Below are 19127 nucleotides of genomic sequence, written 5' to 3' on the forward strand. Positions count from 1 at the left end.
GCTCACATCAGCCACAGGCAATGCACTCTGCTCATGTTCATAGAATCATAGAATAGCAGAGTTGAAAAGGGGGCCTATGAGGGCATCTAGTCCAACCCCCTTCTTAATGCAGGAATTTAGCTGGCAGTTAGGGAGAACTTCCTCCCTCCAGTTATCGTTGCATGTTTGGCTCACATCAGCCACAGGCAATGCACTCTGCCCATGTTCATAGAATCGTAGAATAGCAGAGTTGAAAAGGGGGCCTATGAGGGCATCTAGTCCATCCCACTTCTTAATGCAGGAATTTAGCTGGCAGTTAGGGAGAACTTCCTCCCTCCAGTTATCGTTGCATGTTTGGCTCATATCAGCCACAGGCAATGCACTCTGCCCATGTTCATAGAATCGTAGAATAGCAGAGTTGAAAAGGGGGCCTATGAGGGCATCTAGTCCATCCCACTTCTTAATGCAGGAATTTAGCTGGCAGTTTGGTAGAACTTCCTCCCTCCAGTTATCGTTGCATGTTTGGCTCACATCAGCCACAGGCAATGCACTCTGCCCATGTTCATAGAATCGTAGAATAGCAGAGTTGAAAAGGGGGCCTATGAGGGCATCTAGTCCATCCCACTTCTTAATGCAGGAATTTAGCTGGCAGTTAGGGAGAACTTCCTCCCTCCAGTTATCGTTGCATGTTTGGCTCACATCAGCCACAGGCAATGCACTCTGCCCATGTTCATAGAATCGTAGAATAGCAGAGTTGAAAAGGGGGCCTATGAGGGCATCTAGTCCATCCCACTTCTTAATGCAGGAATTTAGCTGGCAGTTAGGGAGAACTTCCTCCCTCCAGTTATCGTTGCATGTTTGGCTCACATCAGCCACAGGCAATGCACTCTGCCCATGTTCATAGAATCGTAGAATAGCAGAGTTGAAAAGGGGGCCTATGAGGGCATCTAGTCCATCCCACTTCTTAATGCAGGAATTTAGCTGGCAGTTAGGGAGAACTTCCTCCCTCCAGTTATCGTTGCATGTTTGGCTCACATCAGCCACAGGCAATGCACTCTGCCCATGTTCATAGAATCGTAGAATAGCAGAGTTGAAAAGGGGGCCTATGAGGGCATCTAGTCCATCCCACTTCTTAATGCAGGAATTTAGCTGGCAGTTAGGGAGAACTTCTTCCCTCCAGTTATCGTTGCATGTTTGGCTCACATCAGCCACAGGCAATGCACTCTGCCCATGTTCATAGAATCGTAGAATAGCAGAGTTGAAAAGGGGGCCTATGAGGGCATCTAGTCCATCCCACTTCTTAATGCAGGAATTTAGCTGGCAGTTAGGGAGAACTTCCTCCCTCCAGTTATCGTTGCATGTTTGGCTCACATCAGCCACAGGCAATGCACTCTGCTCATGTTCATAGAATCATAGAATAGCAGAGTTGAAAAGGGGGCCTATGAGGGCATCTAGTCCAACCCCCTTCTTAATGCAGGAATTTAGCTGGCAGTTAGGGAGAACTTCCTCCCTCCAGTTATCGTTGCATGTTTGGCTCACATCAGCCACAGGCAATGCACTCTGCCCATGTTCATAGAATCGTAGAATAGCAGAGTTGAAAAGGGGGCCTATGAGGGCATCTAGTCCATCCCACTTCTTAATGCAGGAATTTAGCTGGCAGTTAGGGAGAACTTCCTCCCTCCAGTTATCGTTGCATGTTTGGCTCATATCAGCCACAGGCAATGCACTCTGCCCATGTTCATAGAATCGTAGAATAGCAGAGTTGAAAAGGGGGCCTATGAGGGCATCTAGTCCATCCCACTTCTTAATGCAGGAATTTAGCTGGCAGTTTGGTAGAACTTCCTCCCTCCAGTTATTGTTGCATGTTTGGCTCACATCAGCCACAGGCAATGCACTCTGCCCATGTTCATAGAATCGTAGAATAGCAGAGTTGAAAAGGGGGCCTATGAGGGCATCTAGTCCATCCCACTTCTTAATGCAGGAATTTAGCTGGCAGTTAGGGAGAACTTCCTCCCTCCAGTTATCGTTGCATGTTTGGCTCACATCAGCCACAGGCAATGCACTCTGCCCATGTTCATAGAATCGTAGAATAGCAGAGTTGAAAAGGGGGCCTATGAGGGCATCTAGTCCATCCCACTTCTTAATGCAGGAATTTAGCTGGCAGTTAGGGAGAACTTCCTCCCTCCAGTTATCGTTGCATGTTTGGCTCACATCAGCCACAGGCAATGCACTCTGCCCATGTTCATAGAATCGTAGAATAGCAGAGTTGAAAAGGGGGCCTATGAGGGCATCTAGTCCATCCCACTTCTTAATGCAGGAATTTAGCTGGCAGTTAGGGAGAACTTCCTCCCTCCAGTTATCGTTGCATGTTTGGCTCACATCAGCCACAGGCAATGCACTCTGCCCATGTTCATAGAATCGTAGAATAGCAGAGTTGAAAAGGGGGCCTATGAGGGCATCTAGTCCATCCCACTTCTTAATGCAGGAATTTAGCTGGCAGTTAGGGAGAACTTCTTCCCTCCAGTTATCGTTGCATGTTTGGCTCACATCAGCCACAGGCAATGCACTCTGCCCATGTTCATAGAATCGTAGAATAGCAGAGTTGAAAAGGGGGCCTATGAGGGCATCTAGTCCATCCCACTTCTTAATGCAGGAATTTAGCTGGCAGTTAGGGAGAACTTCCTCCCTCCAGTTATCGTTGCATGTTTGGCTCACATCAGCCACAGGCAATGCACTCTGCCCATGTTCATAGAATCGTAGAATAGCAGAGTTGAAAAGGGGGCCTATGAGGGCATCTAGTCCATCCCACTTCTTAATGCAGGAATTTAGCTGGCAGTTAGGGAGAACTTCCTCCCTCCAGTTATCGTTGCATGTTTGGCTCACATCAGCCACAGGCAATGCACTCTGCCCATGTTCATAGAATCGTAGAATAGCAGAGTTGAAAAGGGGTCCTATGAGGGCATCTAGTCCATCCCACTTCTTAATGCAGGAATTTAGCTGGCAGTTAGGGAGAACTTCCTCCCTCCAGTTATCGTTGCATGTTTGGCTCACATCAGCCACAGGCAATGCACTCTGCTCATGTTCATAGAATCGTAGAATAGCAGAGTTGAAAAGGGGGCCTATGAGGGCATCTAGTCCAACCCCCTTCTTAATGCAGGAATTTAGCTGGCAGTTAGGGAGAACTTCCTCCCTCCAGTTATCGTTGCATGTTTGGCTCACATCAGCCACAGGCAATGCACTCTGCCCATGTTCATAGAATCGTAGAATAGCAGAGTTGAAAAGGGGGCCTATGAGGGCATCTAGTCCATCCCACTTCTTAATGCAGGAATCCACCTGGGATTCATCACAACATTTAAAGTCACAGGAGCCTTGCCTCTTTTGTGTCTGGTCAAGAGGGCAGGGCTCCTGCAGCTTTAAATGTTGTGATGAAGAGAGAATTTCACCAGGAGGTGCATGCATACAAATGACACCTGCTGAAATTCCCTTTTCTATGCAACTGTAAAAGAGGCAGGAGCCTTGTACTCCTTTGCATATGGTCACAAGGTGGGGCTGGTGACTCCGATGTCAGTGGGTCTATGAATCCGTGGTATATGCATAGGATTGTAGGATTTTATGTCTAACCTTGCATAGGATTGTAGGATTTATGTACCCACAGATTCATAGCCCCACCGACATTGGAGTCACCAGCCCCCTGCCCCTGTGACCATATGAAAAGGAGCACAGGGCTCCTGTATCTTTAACAGTTGCATAGAAAAGGGAATTTCAGCAGAGGGGAACCTGGTGAAGTTCCCTCTTCATCACACCAGTTAAAGGTGCAGGAGAAAAATATATTTTTTACTTAATTAACATTAAAGAATGCACAATGGTTGTGCATTCTTTAATGTTAATTAAGTAAAAAATATAAATTTTTTACAGTTATATTTATAAATATAAATTTCAGCAGATATCATTTGTATATATGGAGAACCTGGTGAAATTTCCTCTTCATCACAACAGTGAAAGCTGCAGGAGCCTTGCCCTCTTTTAAATGGAGTCACTCTAGTACAGTTCCTGCAGATTTCACTGCTGTGATGAAGAGGGAATTTCACCAGGTGCTGCATGAATACAAGTGACACCTGCTGAAATTCCCTTTTCTATGCAACTGTAAAAGATACAGGAGCCCTGTACTCCTTTGCATATGGTCACAAGGTGGGGCTGGTGACTCCGATGTCAGTGGCTCTATGAATCCGTAGGTATATGCATAGAATTGTAGGATTTTATGTCTAACCTTGCATAGGATTGTAGGATTTATGTACCCATGGATTCACTGACATCGGAGTCACCAGCCCCCTGCCCGTGACCATATGAAAAGGAGCACAGGGCTCCTGTATCTTTAACAGTTGCATAGAAAAGAGAATTTCAGCAGTTGTCATTTGTATATATGGAGAACCTGGTGAAATCCCCTCTTCATCACAACAGTGCAAGCTGCAGAAGCCGTGACCTCTTTTGTATCTGATTACTCTAGTATAGCTCTTGCAGCGTGCACTGTTCTGATGAAAAGGGAATTTCACCAGGTGTCATTTGTATATATGGAGAACCTGGTGAAATCTCCTTTTCATCACAACAGTGAAAGCTGCAGGAGCTATACTAAAGTAACCGCATTTAAAAGAGGGAAGGGCTCATTATCCTTTACAAAAAGCCATGAAATTCAATGAACAAAAAACCTACGGTTTATAAAACAATGTTAAGGCCCTACACTTTTCCACCAAGCACCAAAAAGCGGGGAAATTGGGAGTTAAGGCTCGCCAGCCTTAACGCCACATCCTCCCTAAGGAGGCAGAAAGTACCAGTGAAATTCTCATTCTGCCAAAGCAGATAAACCATGAGGACAGGATGGAGAATAGGATATGCAGAGGTGACTGTGGGGTTGTGGAAAACTGATGACGAACAACTTAGAGCCACCTACTTCTTTTTTTGTTTAGAGCAGCCCTTCCCCAACCTGGTGCCCTCCAAAGATGTTGGACTGCGACGACGGAGCAGGTAAGAAACCCCACCCCCTCCTGCCTGGCTCTGCTGCCAGGTAAGCCCCAACCCACTTACGTGTTCCATCGTCACTGGGCCTGGACTTGAACTGAGCACCCTGGTCCATCCAGAACCTCAATTCAAGCCTGGGCCTGGGGACGATGGAGCAGGTAAGCAACCCCCTCCTGCCTTGCCCCTTACCTAGACCCACTGCCACTGCTGTGCAAACTGCAGCAACGGCTCCAGGCAAGCCCCCACCCCAGCCCACCCCACTTACCTGCTCCGTTGTCGCTGGGCGCCGGCTTGAATCGAGTGCCCTGGTCCACCCGGAAGCAAGTCTGCACCTGCAGCCTTGCTTCTGGGTGGACTCAGGGGCTCAATTCAAGCATGGGTCAGGCCATGACGGAGAAGGCAAGTTGTGGGGTGCGACAGTTTGTGCAGTGGCAGCTCCAGGTAAGGGGCCAGGCAGAAGGGGGGTTGGCTGGAGCTGCTGCACTTAGTGCAGCGGTGGCAGCAGGTCCAGGTAAGGGGCCAGGTGTGTGTGTGGGGTTCTTACCTGCTCCGTCGTCACCTGGCCCAGGCTTGAATTGAGCCCCTGGGTCCACCCAGAAGCAAGGCTGCAAGTGTGGCCTTGCTTCTGGGTGCACCAGGGCACTCTGTTCAAGGCCGGGCCCAACGACGACAGAGCAGGTAAGCAGGGTGAGGTGGGGGGGGGGCTTGCCTGGAGGCGCCGCCCTACGTTCCCCATCCTGCTGTCCCAGCATTCCTGACCATGGGACATACTGACTTGCAATGATCAATCGTTGCAGTCCAACACCTTTGGAGGGCACCAGGTTGGGGAAGGGCTGCTCTAAACAAAAAAAGAAGTAGGTGGCTCTAAGTTGTTCGTCATCAGTTTTCCACAACCCCACAGTCACCTCTGCATATCCTATTCTCCATCCTGTCCTCATGGTTTATCTGCTTTGGCAGAATGAGAATTTCACTGGTACTTTCTGCCTCCTTAGGGAGGATGTGGCGTTAAGGCTGGCGAGCCTTAACTCCCAATTTCCCCGCTTTTTGGTGCTTGGTGGAAAAGTGTAGGGCCTTAACATTGTTTTATAAACCGTAGGTTTTTTGTTCATTGAATATGATTCTACAGCATTAATCATCTTATACTTAAAGCAAGGATGTTTGTTTGAATTTCCAGCCATTCTATGTTTCTAGTCAAGCAGAACTTCTACTCCGGAGGAAAACCCTAGCCGCGGTCCGGTCGCTGCTACTTTCTGATTCAGGACACAATCTTCTCATTTCCTCCTCTCAATTCTTTTCTCCTCATATCTGTTCCTTATGGCTCGTTCCAAGTTCGTCTCTCCTAACTTAGTTCCTATTTGGTGTCTCCCCTCTTCTCAGCTGCCTTTTTCATGTTCCTTATGGAACTGTCGCTCTGTTGCTTCTAAGGCCCCTGTCATGCAGGACTTGTTTATCTCTAGGTCTCTCCACCTCCTTGCTCTTACTGAAACCTGGCTTCTTGCCCATGATACCGCCATCTCTGCTGCCCTCTCTCTTGGAGGACTCTCTTTCTCTCACACTAGTCGCCCAGAGGGTTGGGGTGATGGTGTGGGTCTTTTATTATCTAGTTTGTGCCAGTTCCAGCCTCTTTCCATTCCACCTTCACATTGTTTTTCCTCCTTTGAGGTACATGTGGTGAGGCTTTTCGCTCCATTGCGACTGAGGATTGCAGTTCTGTATCGCCCCCCAGGCTCGTCCTCAAAATTTATCTCTGATTTTGATTCGTGGCTGTCCTTTTTCCTCTCTGATAACTGTCCTACTCTTTTTTTGGGTGATTTCAATATTCATGTGGATGACCCTCAAGACGCTGCAGCTCTACGATTTCGCTCATTATCTTCCTCTTATGATCTTAAGCTTTGGTCTGATGTACCCACACATTCCCTTGGACACTGTCTGGATCTTGTTCTCACTCAGAATTGCTCTGTTTTGGACTTTTCTACTGCTCACTTTCCGTTGTCAGATCATCACCTAGTTTCTTTCAATATTACTCATAATCCTCCTCCTTCACGTTCCGCTTCTCGCTCTTGTCGTGACTTGCAATCTATCAATTATGAGGCTTTTTCTCAGTCTCTAGCCTCCTCTCTTCCTTCTGTCTTTTCGGCTGTCTCCTTGGACTCAGCTGTCTCCTTCTTTAATTCCTCCTTATCTTCAACTCTTGATACTCTTGCTCCATCTACAACTCGGATAGTTCGCCCTTCTCAACCCCAACCGTGGCTCACCTCTTTCCTCCGCTACCTTTGCTCTTGTTCCCGGGCAGCTGAACACCTTTGGCGAAGGACCAGGGACTGGGCGGACTTTGTCCATTACAAATTTGTACTCTCCTCTTTCTCTTCTGCCATTTCATTGGCCAAACAGCAGTATTACTCAATGTTGATCCAGTCAAATGCTAGGCATCCTCAGCGGCTCTTTGCGTCCTTCAATTCTCTCCTGAAGCCTAATCCACCATCTCTCCCCGCCTCTCTGTCTGCTAATAACTTTGCCTCTTTTTTCAATGCTAAAATCCAAACTATCCGCTCTGATCTGGCCAGCTCTGCTCCTCTTCCAGTTCCTGTTCCTCATTTGTCAGCTCCTCCTGCAAATTTCTCTGCATTTCCTTCGGTCTCAGCTGATGAACTGTCTACAATACTGCGCTCTTCGAAGCCCTCCACTTGTTCTCGTGATCCGATTCCCTCTCACGTCTTTATTAACCTTATCCCTGCTATCCTCCCTTCCTTGCTTCATATTATTAATTTTTCTCTGTCCTCTGGTTCATTTCCTTCTGCTTTTAAACATGCTACAGTCTCTCCCATTCTCAAGAAACCTACTCTTGATAGGCTATCTCTGTCTAACTATCAACCTGTCTCTTCGTTGCCGTTTGTTTCAAAGATCCTGGAGCGTGTGGTCTACTCTCGTTGTCTTGATTTTCTTTCTAGTAACTCTGCTCTGGATCCTTTTCAATCTGGATTCCGTCCTTTGCATTCCACTGAAACAGCCCTTACTAAGATTACCGATGATCTTCTTACTGCCAAGTCTAAAGGCCTTTATTCCGTTCTTATTCTCCTTGATCTAACTGCAGCCTTTGACACAGTTGATCATGATCTTCTTTTAGATTCCCTTCATGACCTTGGATTTTGTGGCTCTGTCTATAACTAGTTTGCCTCCTATCTAGCGGGTCGCTCTTTCAGCATGTTGGCTAATGGCAGCTCGTCTTCTTCTTTTCCCCTTTCAGTAGGGGTTCCCCAAGGCTCGGTGCTTGGTCCGCTGTTGTTTTCTTTATACATGTTACCCTTGGGTAATCTTATTCAATCTCATGGCCTCCAATATCATCTGTATGCCTATGATACACAATTATATCTTTCTTCTCCGGATCTTTCTCCTGATGTTCACGATCGTATCTCGGCATGTATTTCAGATATTTCAGCTTGGTTGCTTCATCGTCGTTTGAAACTTAATATGGCAAAGACTGAATTGCTTGTTTTTCCTCCTAAACCTTCTCCTCATCTCTCATTCTCTCTTACTGTCAATGATGTTACACTTACTCCAGTCAAGGAAGCTCGTAGTCTTGGCTTTATATTTGATTCCTCACTCTCCTTTATTCCTCATATTGAGGCAGTAGCTAAATCCTGTCGTTTTTTCCTGTATAATATTGCCAGGATTCGATCATTTTTGTCTGTCTCTTCTGCCAAGACTCTTGTTCATGCATTGGTTATTTCTCGGTTGGACTACTGCAACCTTTTTCTCACTGGCCTTCCTTCTTCTCACATCAGTCCATTGGTTTCTGTTCACCACTCTGCTGCTAAGATCATCTTCTTGGCTCGCCGCTCTGACCATGTAACTCCACTGCTGAAATCTCTTCATTGGCTTCCAATTCACTTCAGAATCCAATATAAACTTCTCCTGTTGACCTACAAAGCTTTTCACTGTCTAGCTCCTTCCTATCTCTCCTCTCTCATCTCACACTATTGCCCCGCTCGTGCTCTTCGCTCCTCTGATGCCATGTTTCTCGCCTGCCCAAGGGTCTCTACTTCCCTTGCTCGGCTTCATCCATTTTCTTCTGCTGCCCCTTATGCTTCCAGAACATTTGAAAACTACAAGTTCAACCGCAGCTTTTAAAGCTCAGCTAAAAACTTTTCTTTTTCCTAAAGCTTTTAAAACTTGATTTTGTTCTGACTTTATACTGTTAGTTTTACCCTACCCAGTGCCTGTTTACCCTACCCTGTGCCTGTTTGCATTCTCTTCCCCTCCTTATTGTTTTATTATGATTTTATTAGAATGTAAGCCTATGCGGCAGGGTCTTGCTATTTACTGTTTTACTCTGTACAGCACCATGTACATTGATGGTGCTATATAAATAAATAATATTAATAATAATAATAATAATAATCTAGTAATTTCAATACAAATAGACAGCTAGATAGTTAAGAGGAAACCAAAATGTATCCAAGTTTAGCACAGCATAAATATTCCAGGTCACAGATCATTCAATCTGTAATGAATGAATGAATTTCCCTAGAGAATTTTGGTGAACTGGTCCCCCTGTTTCTTTGCCCACAAATAGTGTGGAGGATTCAAAGACACCATAGGGCATCCCTCTAGTAGTGGCTTGTTATTTGAATTTGGCACAATCTAACAATGGACACAGACATGTGTTTCAATGTATGTTAGATTGGTGGGGTAAATTCATATATGAATCAACCAAGTGGATTGCAACAAATGAATGAATAAATCACATCTTCCTTTCTCAAAAATCCTATTAAATATTTTCTCAAGCAAAGCATGGGTGGGTAGACATTAACATCAAAAGGCATCTGCTTTGCAGCACCTGAATCTAAAATTACTATATTCCCCTAATATAACACTTCATGTCATATCCTGATTGTTACAACTAAATAAAAATGCACCTACAGTCTTTAAGGTTTGCAAACAATGCACATTAAGTCTTGACTTCCAAATGGTTTAACTTACATCTTGTGAATTGCATTCCCAGGTGCTTTGATTATTATTCTCTTTTCTTGATGAAACATGAAGAGTCCCTTTGTCTGCAGGTACTCTTTGCTGGAAGATAAGAAAAAGAAGATTATGAAAAAACTACAGCAGGGATATGCTTCAGGCAGATATGCGTAAATCTCCCAAGCTTCTTTCAAATAAGAGTTGCAAACAATTATTACCTGGAAATCAAAGATTTGTTCTAAAGATTCATAATCAAAACATTCAGTAATGCAACTATTAATGACTATGGACTGGATCTGGAGAAGCATCTAATGGGAGAACCCAGCCAGCCAGCCAGCCACTTTGTCCAGGTTTGGATGTCATAATACCCCACACCTGCTGTGATTGTGCAAACCTGGTCGGTGAAAAGCCCATTGGACAGGTCACAACAAGCCATAGCGAGCACCTGAAGGAGCTGTGAGGGCAAGTGTAATTACTGTGGGAGTCTGTGGATCCAATTTCTGCTGGGGGAATTTACAAAAACTGTTCTAAGCAAGCATGTACATAAAAAAAGACTATATTGCACAGATGCAGTCATTCAAACCTGTGGACTTGGAATATCTTACTATTAATGATAAATAAAATAAATAAAATGAACAGTCATAAAATGATTATATATGTGAAGGAACATCAAACTTTGGGTTTTGTGTCCATTAAAAAAAAGCCAGGTTGACTTCACTTGCAAAACCATTCCAGTTTTTGGCAGGACTGTGCTTATCAAATGGCTGGTGAAAAGGTAGAGAAGGAATATCTGTTTCCACAGTTTTAATTATTTCAGAATAGCAACTATTCCACACTCGTGTATCTACTATGAATCTGCTCTGATCTCATGATTCTTTCCCTTCTCTTGGGAAAATTCAGGGAATCCAACAAGTAAGAAAACCATAGAAAGGATTTAAAACAGGTGTGGTAGACTAAGCGTTTCAAAATGTACCCACTGGAAGTATCAGAGCTGAAGAGGAACTTCAGGCCTGGCCCATCCTAGTTGAATACCAGCTGGAATTCTGGGTGATATCACACCACAGGAGACTATCCACATGAACCTGGGAGGTAAGCTGGCTGGCCCAACCTTTACTGCCATGTAGTAAGAGGTGGCAGGCAGCTGGCAAATTTCTATATTTGAAGGATTCTGGAAGGGCAAGCAGGATTATCTGAGGCAGCTGGTAGGCCTTTCAAGTTTTCCTAATGTTCAGTTAATCACAGAGCAGTCCTGCTGCAGGCCAGAAAGGCTGAGGTGCCATGGTAGTGCCGGTAGCCACCTCAAAGAGGAGATATGCATTGGAGCAATCTGACCTTCTATTTTGCCCTCCGGGGAAAGGAACTTGAGTTTCTGTTTCTCGTGGGAAGAGGCTGCTCTTTAACTGGCACCATTTAGTAGTATCCAAGAAGTTCCTCAGACATTACCTTATGAAACCTAGCCGGAAGTGTGGGAATTTGATATATTAGAATAGGGATGGTGAACACTCTGGCACCTTTTGGTGATTGGCATATCCAGATGACCTGCTCCTAGCAGGTGTATGACACTTGTGTCAGGATATGGTATGCCTTTGGAGACCCTCCAGCCTCACCTATCCGGAGTTATGAGGCACAAAGGGGAGTGATGCAGGGTGGTCTCCCCACACTGACAAAGCATCACATAAGAAAGGGGCCAGTTTCACTGGACTCCTGGCTTTGGGGAGTGGCTTGCCCATAAAGCCAGGCAAGTTGATTCCCACACTTTCACATGTAGATCCAGGGAGGGGCGACTTTCCCTTATTGGTTAAATAAAGAGGCCCTAATTTATTCCAAGCTCTGGTGCCTGTGTCTTTACTCTATGCTTTCTTCTCCACTCACAATGTTGCATCTGGTTTCTTACACTGGGAGTTCCTTCCATTGGTGGTATTGAAGGAATTTTAATTGGCTTGCAATTTTACTGAATATGTGAAAGGGTGGGATCAAAAGGGCTTGTTAGTATAGCATAGGGAAAGTAGCTTGGGGAGCACTGAATGGGTTTAAAGGGATGTACAACAGATGAGGTAATGTTTTAAGGGAGCAAGTACATTATAAGTGGGGAGGGCAGGAAGGAAAAGTCTCCTTTTGGAAGTCTGCTCGCAGAAAATTGTATGTCACCTTTTAATTATAATTTTTAAAGTTTTGTAATTTAAAAGCTATTTATAGTATGCATTGTTTGGCTTTTTAAAGGCCGCTCTCTCCCAAATAGTGTTAGGATCTCATTACAATAGTGAGATATATAATTGCTAATAATAAATATCTAATTACGATATACAGCCTAATTACAAAGAACACATCATTCGCTAGCTGAATAAAAATCTAGTTAGCAGCCTATTTACTCAATCAAATGTTGTGCATTCAGGAGTGGCATATTTTGGAAAGCGCTCCTGGTCCCTTATCCAATTTGTCTTAGCATTTCCAAAGCTTGCTGAAGGTTTCCATATTTCAGGATTGTGTGCGTGTGTGTGATATTTGCAGAGATTTACAGGTGAGGCCTTTTCATGCTTGACCAAAAATCACGTTTCAAATTTCAGGCACTTAAGAATTAAGTAAAGCGGTTTGCAGCCCATTTAACTATGTAGCGGCTTGCTGATGAAACTAAACTCCATTTGTGTTTGCACAGCTTTTAGTTAAAAACACACACATCCAGGTTACTTAGAACAGAGAGAGGCAAGCCAAACTCATTATTTCTCTGAGTTGCTTTCCAAATTTTGTGCTGGAATAAATGATACATTCCTGTTCCAGTCTATGGCTCCTATTTTTCCCCCTGTTTCTGTCTATACATTCCTCTTTCATTATGAACTACTTAGCATTTCTCTTCTTTGTATTATTATAATCTTCCTGGTCTTTCATTATCTCTCCACTGCCTAATACTGCTGCTGCAGTGCTCTCTCATCACAATGCTTCTAGTTAGTGGCTTTTTTCCCCTTTTTCTTTTTTGGATATTGGTATGCCATTTCACAGTTTGCTTCTCACTCACAAAACCTTTCATATCTGATGGCAATGTTTTTGCACCCCTAAGAACTTATCCATCGGTGCACCATTATGAAGTGAGGAGAGATCCTGCTTCCATCATTAAGAAGCAAAAACATCTCAGACATGTTTGGGGTTCAACAATCTGCTCTACGTTTGACTCCCTGAGTGACCTTTGAAAAGCAGCATAACACTGCAGATCCATATATATTTACTTCTCCCAGAGTAAGAACCATTGAACAGAGTGGGGCATACATCCAAGTAAACATGCATAGGATTGCCCTGGAAGACTTTCATGGTTTGGGCAGGATCTACACTACTGCTTTAAAGTGCTTTATAACAGTTGGGGCCCAGGACACACTCCATATAGAGTTGTCAAAACAGTTATAAAGCACTTTAAAGTAGGAGTGTAGATCCGGACATTGTGCTAAACCATATTGTGCACACTCACTCCTGTAGAACTAAACTATGGTGTAGCATTATGTTCGAAAGGAGATTCTGTTTTCTTAGTTTTGCCCTGATTTGCCAAGGTTTACTAATGTAAACACTAGTATGGTGAAGCAAGCTTATTTCCTTCTATCATTTATGCAAACAAATCTAGTATGGTTTGGGCACTCTGTGCAAACACCCAGTTGCACAAGGCCTAGTTCGCATTATCTTTCCACCTTCCTTTTAAAAAGAAGAAACATGGAAACTGGGTGTTTATGCAACTTGGTGTTTGTATGGAGTCTGAGTCCCCAACTCAGACTAGAGTTCATCTGCATGGTGAAGAGAAGACAACAAGTTCTTTCCTTACTATGGATAATATCCAACTATTCGTTTGTTATCATATTGTGCGAGCGGAAACTAGGTTTTGCACTGCACTTTGCACAAGAGGATAATCCAACTGAAGTTACATTTGCACAAGTATGGTTGCACATTACGCTAGCATGCCCTGTTTGTGCAACCAATTGCACATTACATTTGTGGTACCCATTGTGCAACTGATTGTGCATTGTGCTTTTACAACCTGTTGTGACATGCCTCTCACCAAAGAAAACATAAACTTGCATCTGCTAACGCATATGTATAGGTTCCAATTTAGAAATGGTTACTATAATTGAAATATAAATACAATTCATCTGATTATAGTGGGGAGGACTGTGACCAGGTGGCCTGTATGCCTGCTCAGTCTGCTGCCTGGTTGCTAACCATTGATGTGAAACTTCAAGACCCTTCTTATGGTCACTTATCTTTCAAGTCAGACTTGGACTGCCTTCTTGCAAACAGAATATGCTCTCAAATAGAGGACTGTCCTCTGAAAGTCCTTTAAATAGAGGACTGTTCAAATAGGGGGTTGTCGCCACCTTAAGCAAAGCCCTGCGTTTTCTCTGCAGCCAGCTGGCAAGAACTAATCCTGACAATAGAGGGAGGGCCTGGAGTTTCTGGCAGCCATTGGCCTGCTGCGGGAATAACAAACTCTCGGGGGGGGGGGGGGGGCTGCCCAGTGAGCTCAGCAAGCACCAGAGTGGAGGAAGAAAATACACAATTTCTCCAGCCCTGGAGAAATAGTGTATTTTTCCCCATTGCAATAATGGTGGGAAAGGACAGTAAGTTCTGCCCGGACCTGCACCCCCTTTCTCGTTAAAGGGACCATGGGGCAAAAATCTGCCCAGATGCCAGTAGTGGGGGTGTCTGGTGACCTCACAGGCCCAGATGGGATTTCTGCCCCATCCCTAAGCCTGCCCCCTGCCAAGACTAACAGTGACCAATCAGGGGAATTTATTGGTCGCTGTCCACCTGGGAACACCTCTGCTGTGACTCCAGAGTAAGGATAGATGGCAGATGTGCTATACTCACCTTGCTCCAGGGAAAAAAGTTGGGGCAAGTCCCCAACTTTTTATTTTTTTATTTTATTTATTTATTTTATTACATTTATATACCCCCCCCCAGCCGAAGCTCTCTGGGCGGTTTACAACAATTAAAAATAGTAGACATTTTTTTTAAAGTCACAGCTTTGTGAGAATGCCCCACGATGGCTGTGAGGTGGCTGCTGCATTGTATAATCAAATCAAATCAAATTTTATTAAGGCAACGTAGCATGGGTTTTAGCCAGATACAAGAGTCATGATATAAAAACATTACATTACGTTACAGCATTGTATTAAACCTCAAATATTGAACTTTTACATATAAAACGTCATATACAGTAGGGATGTGCTCCGCTCCGATTAGGAGCGTAGAAGCAGTAGCGGATTGGCCTGCTCCGCCTTACCCAGAGGCGGAGTAGGAGCGGACCGCGGACCCCCTAGAAGCAAGGCGAAGAGAAGCGACCATTTTTCGGAGCTCCGAGTTCAGGCGGAGCGCTCCGGTCGCCATCTTGAAAACATTTCGCCATAGGATTGCATTGCGGCAAATAATCGCGCATAACTACGTTGTTTTTGAAGCTATCGTTCTGGAAATTCTTGTGCACAGAGAGTCGTGGATGGGGGTCATTTTGAGACCACTCTCACCTCTCTGCGTGCTGTGGTTCACGTGCAATATTTTTTAAAAAATCGGGTCAACCACGCGGCTCAAACTGCGTTTCGGCTTTTCGCCCATAGGATTGCATTGAGGGAAAGAATCGGGGATAACTGGGGGGGGGGTTTAAGCTATCGTTCTGAAAATTCTTGTGCACAGAGAGTCGTGGATGGGGGTCATTTTGAGACCACTCTCAACTTTCTGCGTGCTGTGGTTCACGTGCAATATTTTTTTAAAAATCGGGTCAACCGCGCGGCTCAAACTGCGTTTCGGCTTTTCGCCCATAGGATTGCATTGAGGGAAAGAATCGGGGATAACTGGGGGGGGGTTTAAGCTATCGTTCTGAAAATTCTTGTGCACAGAGAGTCGTGGATGGGGGTCATTTTGAGACCACTCTCAACTTTCTGCGTGCTGTGGTTCACGTGCAATATTTTTTTAAAAATCGGGGTTTGGGTTTTTTTTATTTATTTTTTTATTTTTTTGGAAGCGATGACAGGCACATTCAACTCCCAATCCTGATGAGAATTGATCTCCTCAGAAAGCATCCTCCTCCAATCCCAGCGTTGGAGGGGGGACTAAGGCAGACCCACCCTGAGAACTTTCTGTTTTGTGTCTCTTTGTGGGTTGGCGTTCGTGGAGGGAACACTTAGTTAGTTAGTGCTCCTGCTTTGGACTTTGGAGATAGATTAGGATAGGTTTAGTTTGGCGCGTGTGTGTGTTTGTTTGCTTCTTTCTGACTTGTAGCTTAGTTTGCCCTGTGTTTTCCCCTTACTTTGATTTAATATAAACTTTATTTTTGAATTTTGGAGTGTGTGGTTGGGTTGGTTGCCCCCCCCCTTCCCTGTATTAAAGCCTGACTGTTCTGCTTTTGTGAAAGCTTTCTTTTGAAAGCATACACACACTTTTTGTCCCATTTCCCTACATTTATATTCTTAAACATATTTTATTATATTCTTTCACATAGTCCATTAGTATATATTCTCATACATATTATATTAGTATTCATATTTTGTTCTTCTTATAGTAGTGGTTGGTTCTTTTCCCCCCTCCCCTCTCTTAAATCCTGATTGTGTTTCCTTCTATCTTCTATATACCAAATATACCAAAAAAATTGGATTCTCTTTTTCTTCTCTGTGTAACTTGGACAGAGTGGGCTGCTTTTGTCAAGTTCAACAGGCAGCCACAGATTGAGCATTTTGGGGAAAGCATACGCACACCATTTCCCTATTCTTAAACATATTATATTATATTCTTTGACATAGTCTTAGTAGTCTATTAGTATACATTCTCATACATATTAGTAGTAGTATTCATATTTTGTTCTTGTTATAGTAGTGGTTGTCCCATTTCTTGTCCCATTTCCCTACATTTATTAGTAATATTCTTAAACATATTATTATATTCTTGTAGATATTCTTAGTAGTATATTCTCATACATATTAGTAGTAGTATATTTTATTGTTCTTGTCCCATTTCCCTACATTTAAACATATTATATTCTTCTTATACATATTCTTAGTAGTACCTTATACATAGTATTAGTAGTATTAATATTTTGTTAGTCATCATGAAAAGAGGAAGCAGGCGTGCTGAAAGCAGCAAGGCTCAGTCTGCCAGCAGTAAGCAGGCTTCCTCTCCTCCTGTGAAACTCAAACGGGCAACTCCTTGGCTGACTGCTCCAAAACAGAAGCAGGACAAGCAGCAGGCAGAGCCACTCTCTTCTGCAACTTGTGCCCGGCGTTCTCTTTTTGAGGGTGGGAATGGGAAAAGTGCCCGTTTGCAAGAGGCACGTGGCAGCAGTGCCATTAGAGGAGGAGGAGTATCCCCAACTCCTTCATTCTCCTTTCAGCCCACGAGCCCGCTGATGGACCTAGACGAGGTCCTCAGCACAGTGGAGGGGGGGAGGAGGAGGAGGCGGTGGGCCTCCAGGATGTGGGGGCTGAGGAGGAGCAGCAGCAGGCCGAGGCTCTCTCCCCAGTCTCATCCCACACCCCTGTTTCTGTGGCAACACCAGAGAGCTCAGGCGGGCAATTGGTGGTGTCACCATGGAAACGAAAGACAAGCATCGTGTGGGACCACTTTGAGTTGGGAGCGGATCCCCGCTTTGCTGTCTGTCGCCACTGCAAACTCAGCCTAAGCAGGGGTTCATCGACAGGGCATTATGGAACCAGCAGCATGAAGATGCATCTTCATAGGCAGCACCAGGCGATCTTGCTGGGTAAAGAGGCGGGCAAGGCGACTGGTTCCAGGGGAAAGCCGAAGGCTGCTGCTGGCACTGCCACTCTAAGCTCTCCATCTCCCATCCCCACAAGGGTTAGGCAGGCAACCCTGCAGGACATGGGGTGGGGGAAGTATTGACCCACAAGATGGCGTTTTCCAATGCCCACCCAGGGTGCTACTGTGTTGGGGCATCTGCCGGGACTGACTCCTCCCCAATACTAGATCTATGACATGTCACTCTGCCTGCCCCTCTGCTAGCCTGTCCTCCTCGGTGACCGACTCGCTGGGATGGTTTGCGTTTGCAATGCGTGACTAACTGCAATGCTGGCTTAGAAACCAGCCATCACTTCCTTGTGCCCCCAGAAATGCCCGCAGCCTGCCTGCCTGCCTGCCCGCCTGCCCGCCTCCCCCGGGGTGCTGCTGTGGTGGGGCATCTGCCAGGACTGACTCCTCGCCTACTCTGCCTGCCTCTCTGCCCGCCTGGTGCCTGGTTTGCTCCCAATCGTCCTCCTCTGTGCCCCTCAAGGCGTAACTGCTGGCTTAGAAAGAAATAACCAGCCATCTTTGCCTCACTTTGCGCCCACTTATGGGTTGGTTTGCTATGCGTTAGTGCTCAAGCCATCCTTGCGGCACTACAATGCATGCTGCCTGCCTGCTTTCCCTCCCTTCTCCCCTTCCCGCCTTGCAGCGATGGTGTATGTGTCTTGCTTTGACTCAGGGGAGAAGTCCTTCCTGCGCTCACTTAGACTTTATCAAGTTCAATAATCCCTTTTTCAAATGTGCCAGAAGATTTAGGGTTATCTCGTGGCATGTTGGGATTGCCTTGGAACTGGCCCCATTGAGCTGTCTGCAATTGCAACTTTAAATCCCTGACATACTGGAGTGTTCAAATTTCAAAAGTTCCCCTAACATCAGGGGATGATGGGATTGCCTTGAAACTTGGTGTCCATGGGGACACATGGGTAAGCTGTCATGGGACCAAAGGATAGGTTTCTAATGTGCAAATTGACGTAGTTGTAGAATGGGACTTGATTTGGGGTGAGTTAAAAAGTTTAAGCCGCGCCAAAAATCAGGGGATGATGGGATTTGCTTGCAACTTGGCGTGCATGTGGACACATGGATAAGCTGCCCTGGTGCCGAGTTTGAGGTTTCTAACATGCAAATTGACGGATGTATCCCAAGGGGCGTGAATGGGGTGCCCGATTTTCAAAAATTCGCCAAAAATCAGGGGATGATGGGATTGCCTTGAAACTTGGCGTGTGTGTGTATACGCCCATGAGGTGTCATGGTGCCAAACGTGAGGTTTCTAACTTCAACGGAAAAAAAGTTGTTTACTTTTTTAGCTTTCAATGCAACCCTATGGGGGGCAAAAACGGAGCTCCGGATCCGGATCCGGAGCTCCGGATCCGGATCCGGAGCTCCGAGCGGAGCGGAGCGGAAGTGGGCGG

At 45.2% G+C, this 19127-nt stretch overlaps 1 protein-coding gene across 4 annotated transcripts in view; it reads right to left on the reverse strand.

Moving 5' to 3' along the window:
* LUZP2 (leucine zipper protein 2) overlaps window positions 1–19127 on the reverse strand; it is a 464552-nt gene that overhangs the window by 40864 nt on the left and 404561 nt on the right. For all 4 annotated transcript variants that reach the window (XM_063117349.1, XM_063117348.1, XM_063117346.1 and 1 more), the window contains one exon: window positions 9973–10062. In XM_063117349.1, coding sequence (XP_062973419.1) covers window positions 9973–10062 — 90 coding nt within the window. The remainder of the gene's footprint in view (window positions 1–9972; window positions 10063–19127) is intronic.

This window comes from Elgaria multicarinata, chromosome 2 (genome assembly GCF_023053635.1).
Source record: "Elgaria multicarinata webbii isolate HBS135686 ecotype San Diego chromosome 2, rElgMul1.1.pri, whole genome shotgun sequence".
In the NCBI taxonomy this organism is placed as follows: Eukaryota; Metazoa; Chordata; class Lepidosauria; order Squamata; family Anguidae; genus Elgaria; species Elgaria multicarinata.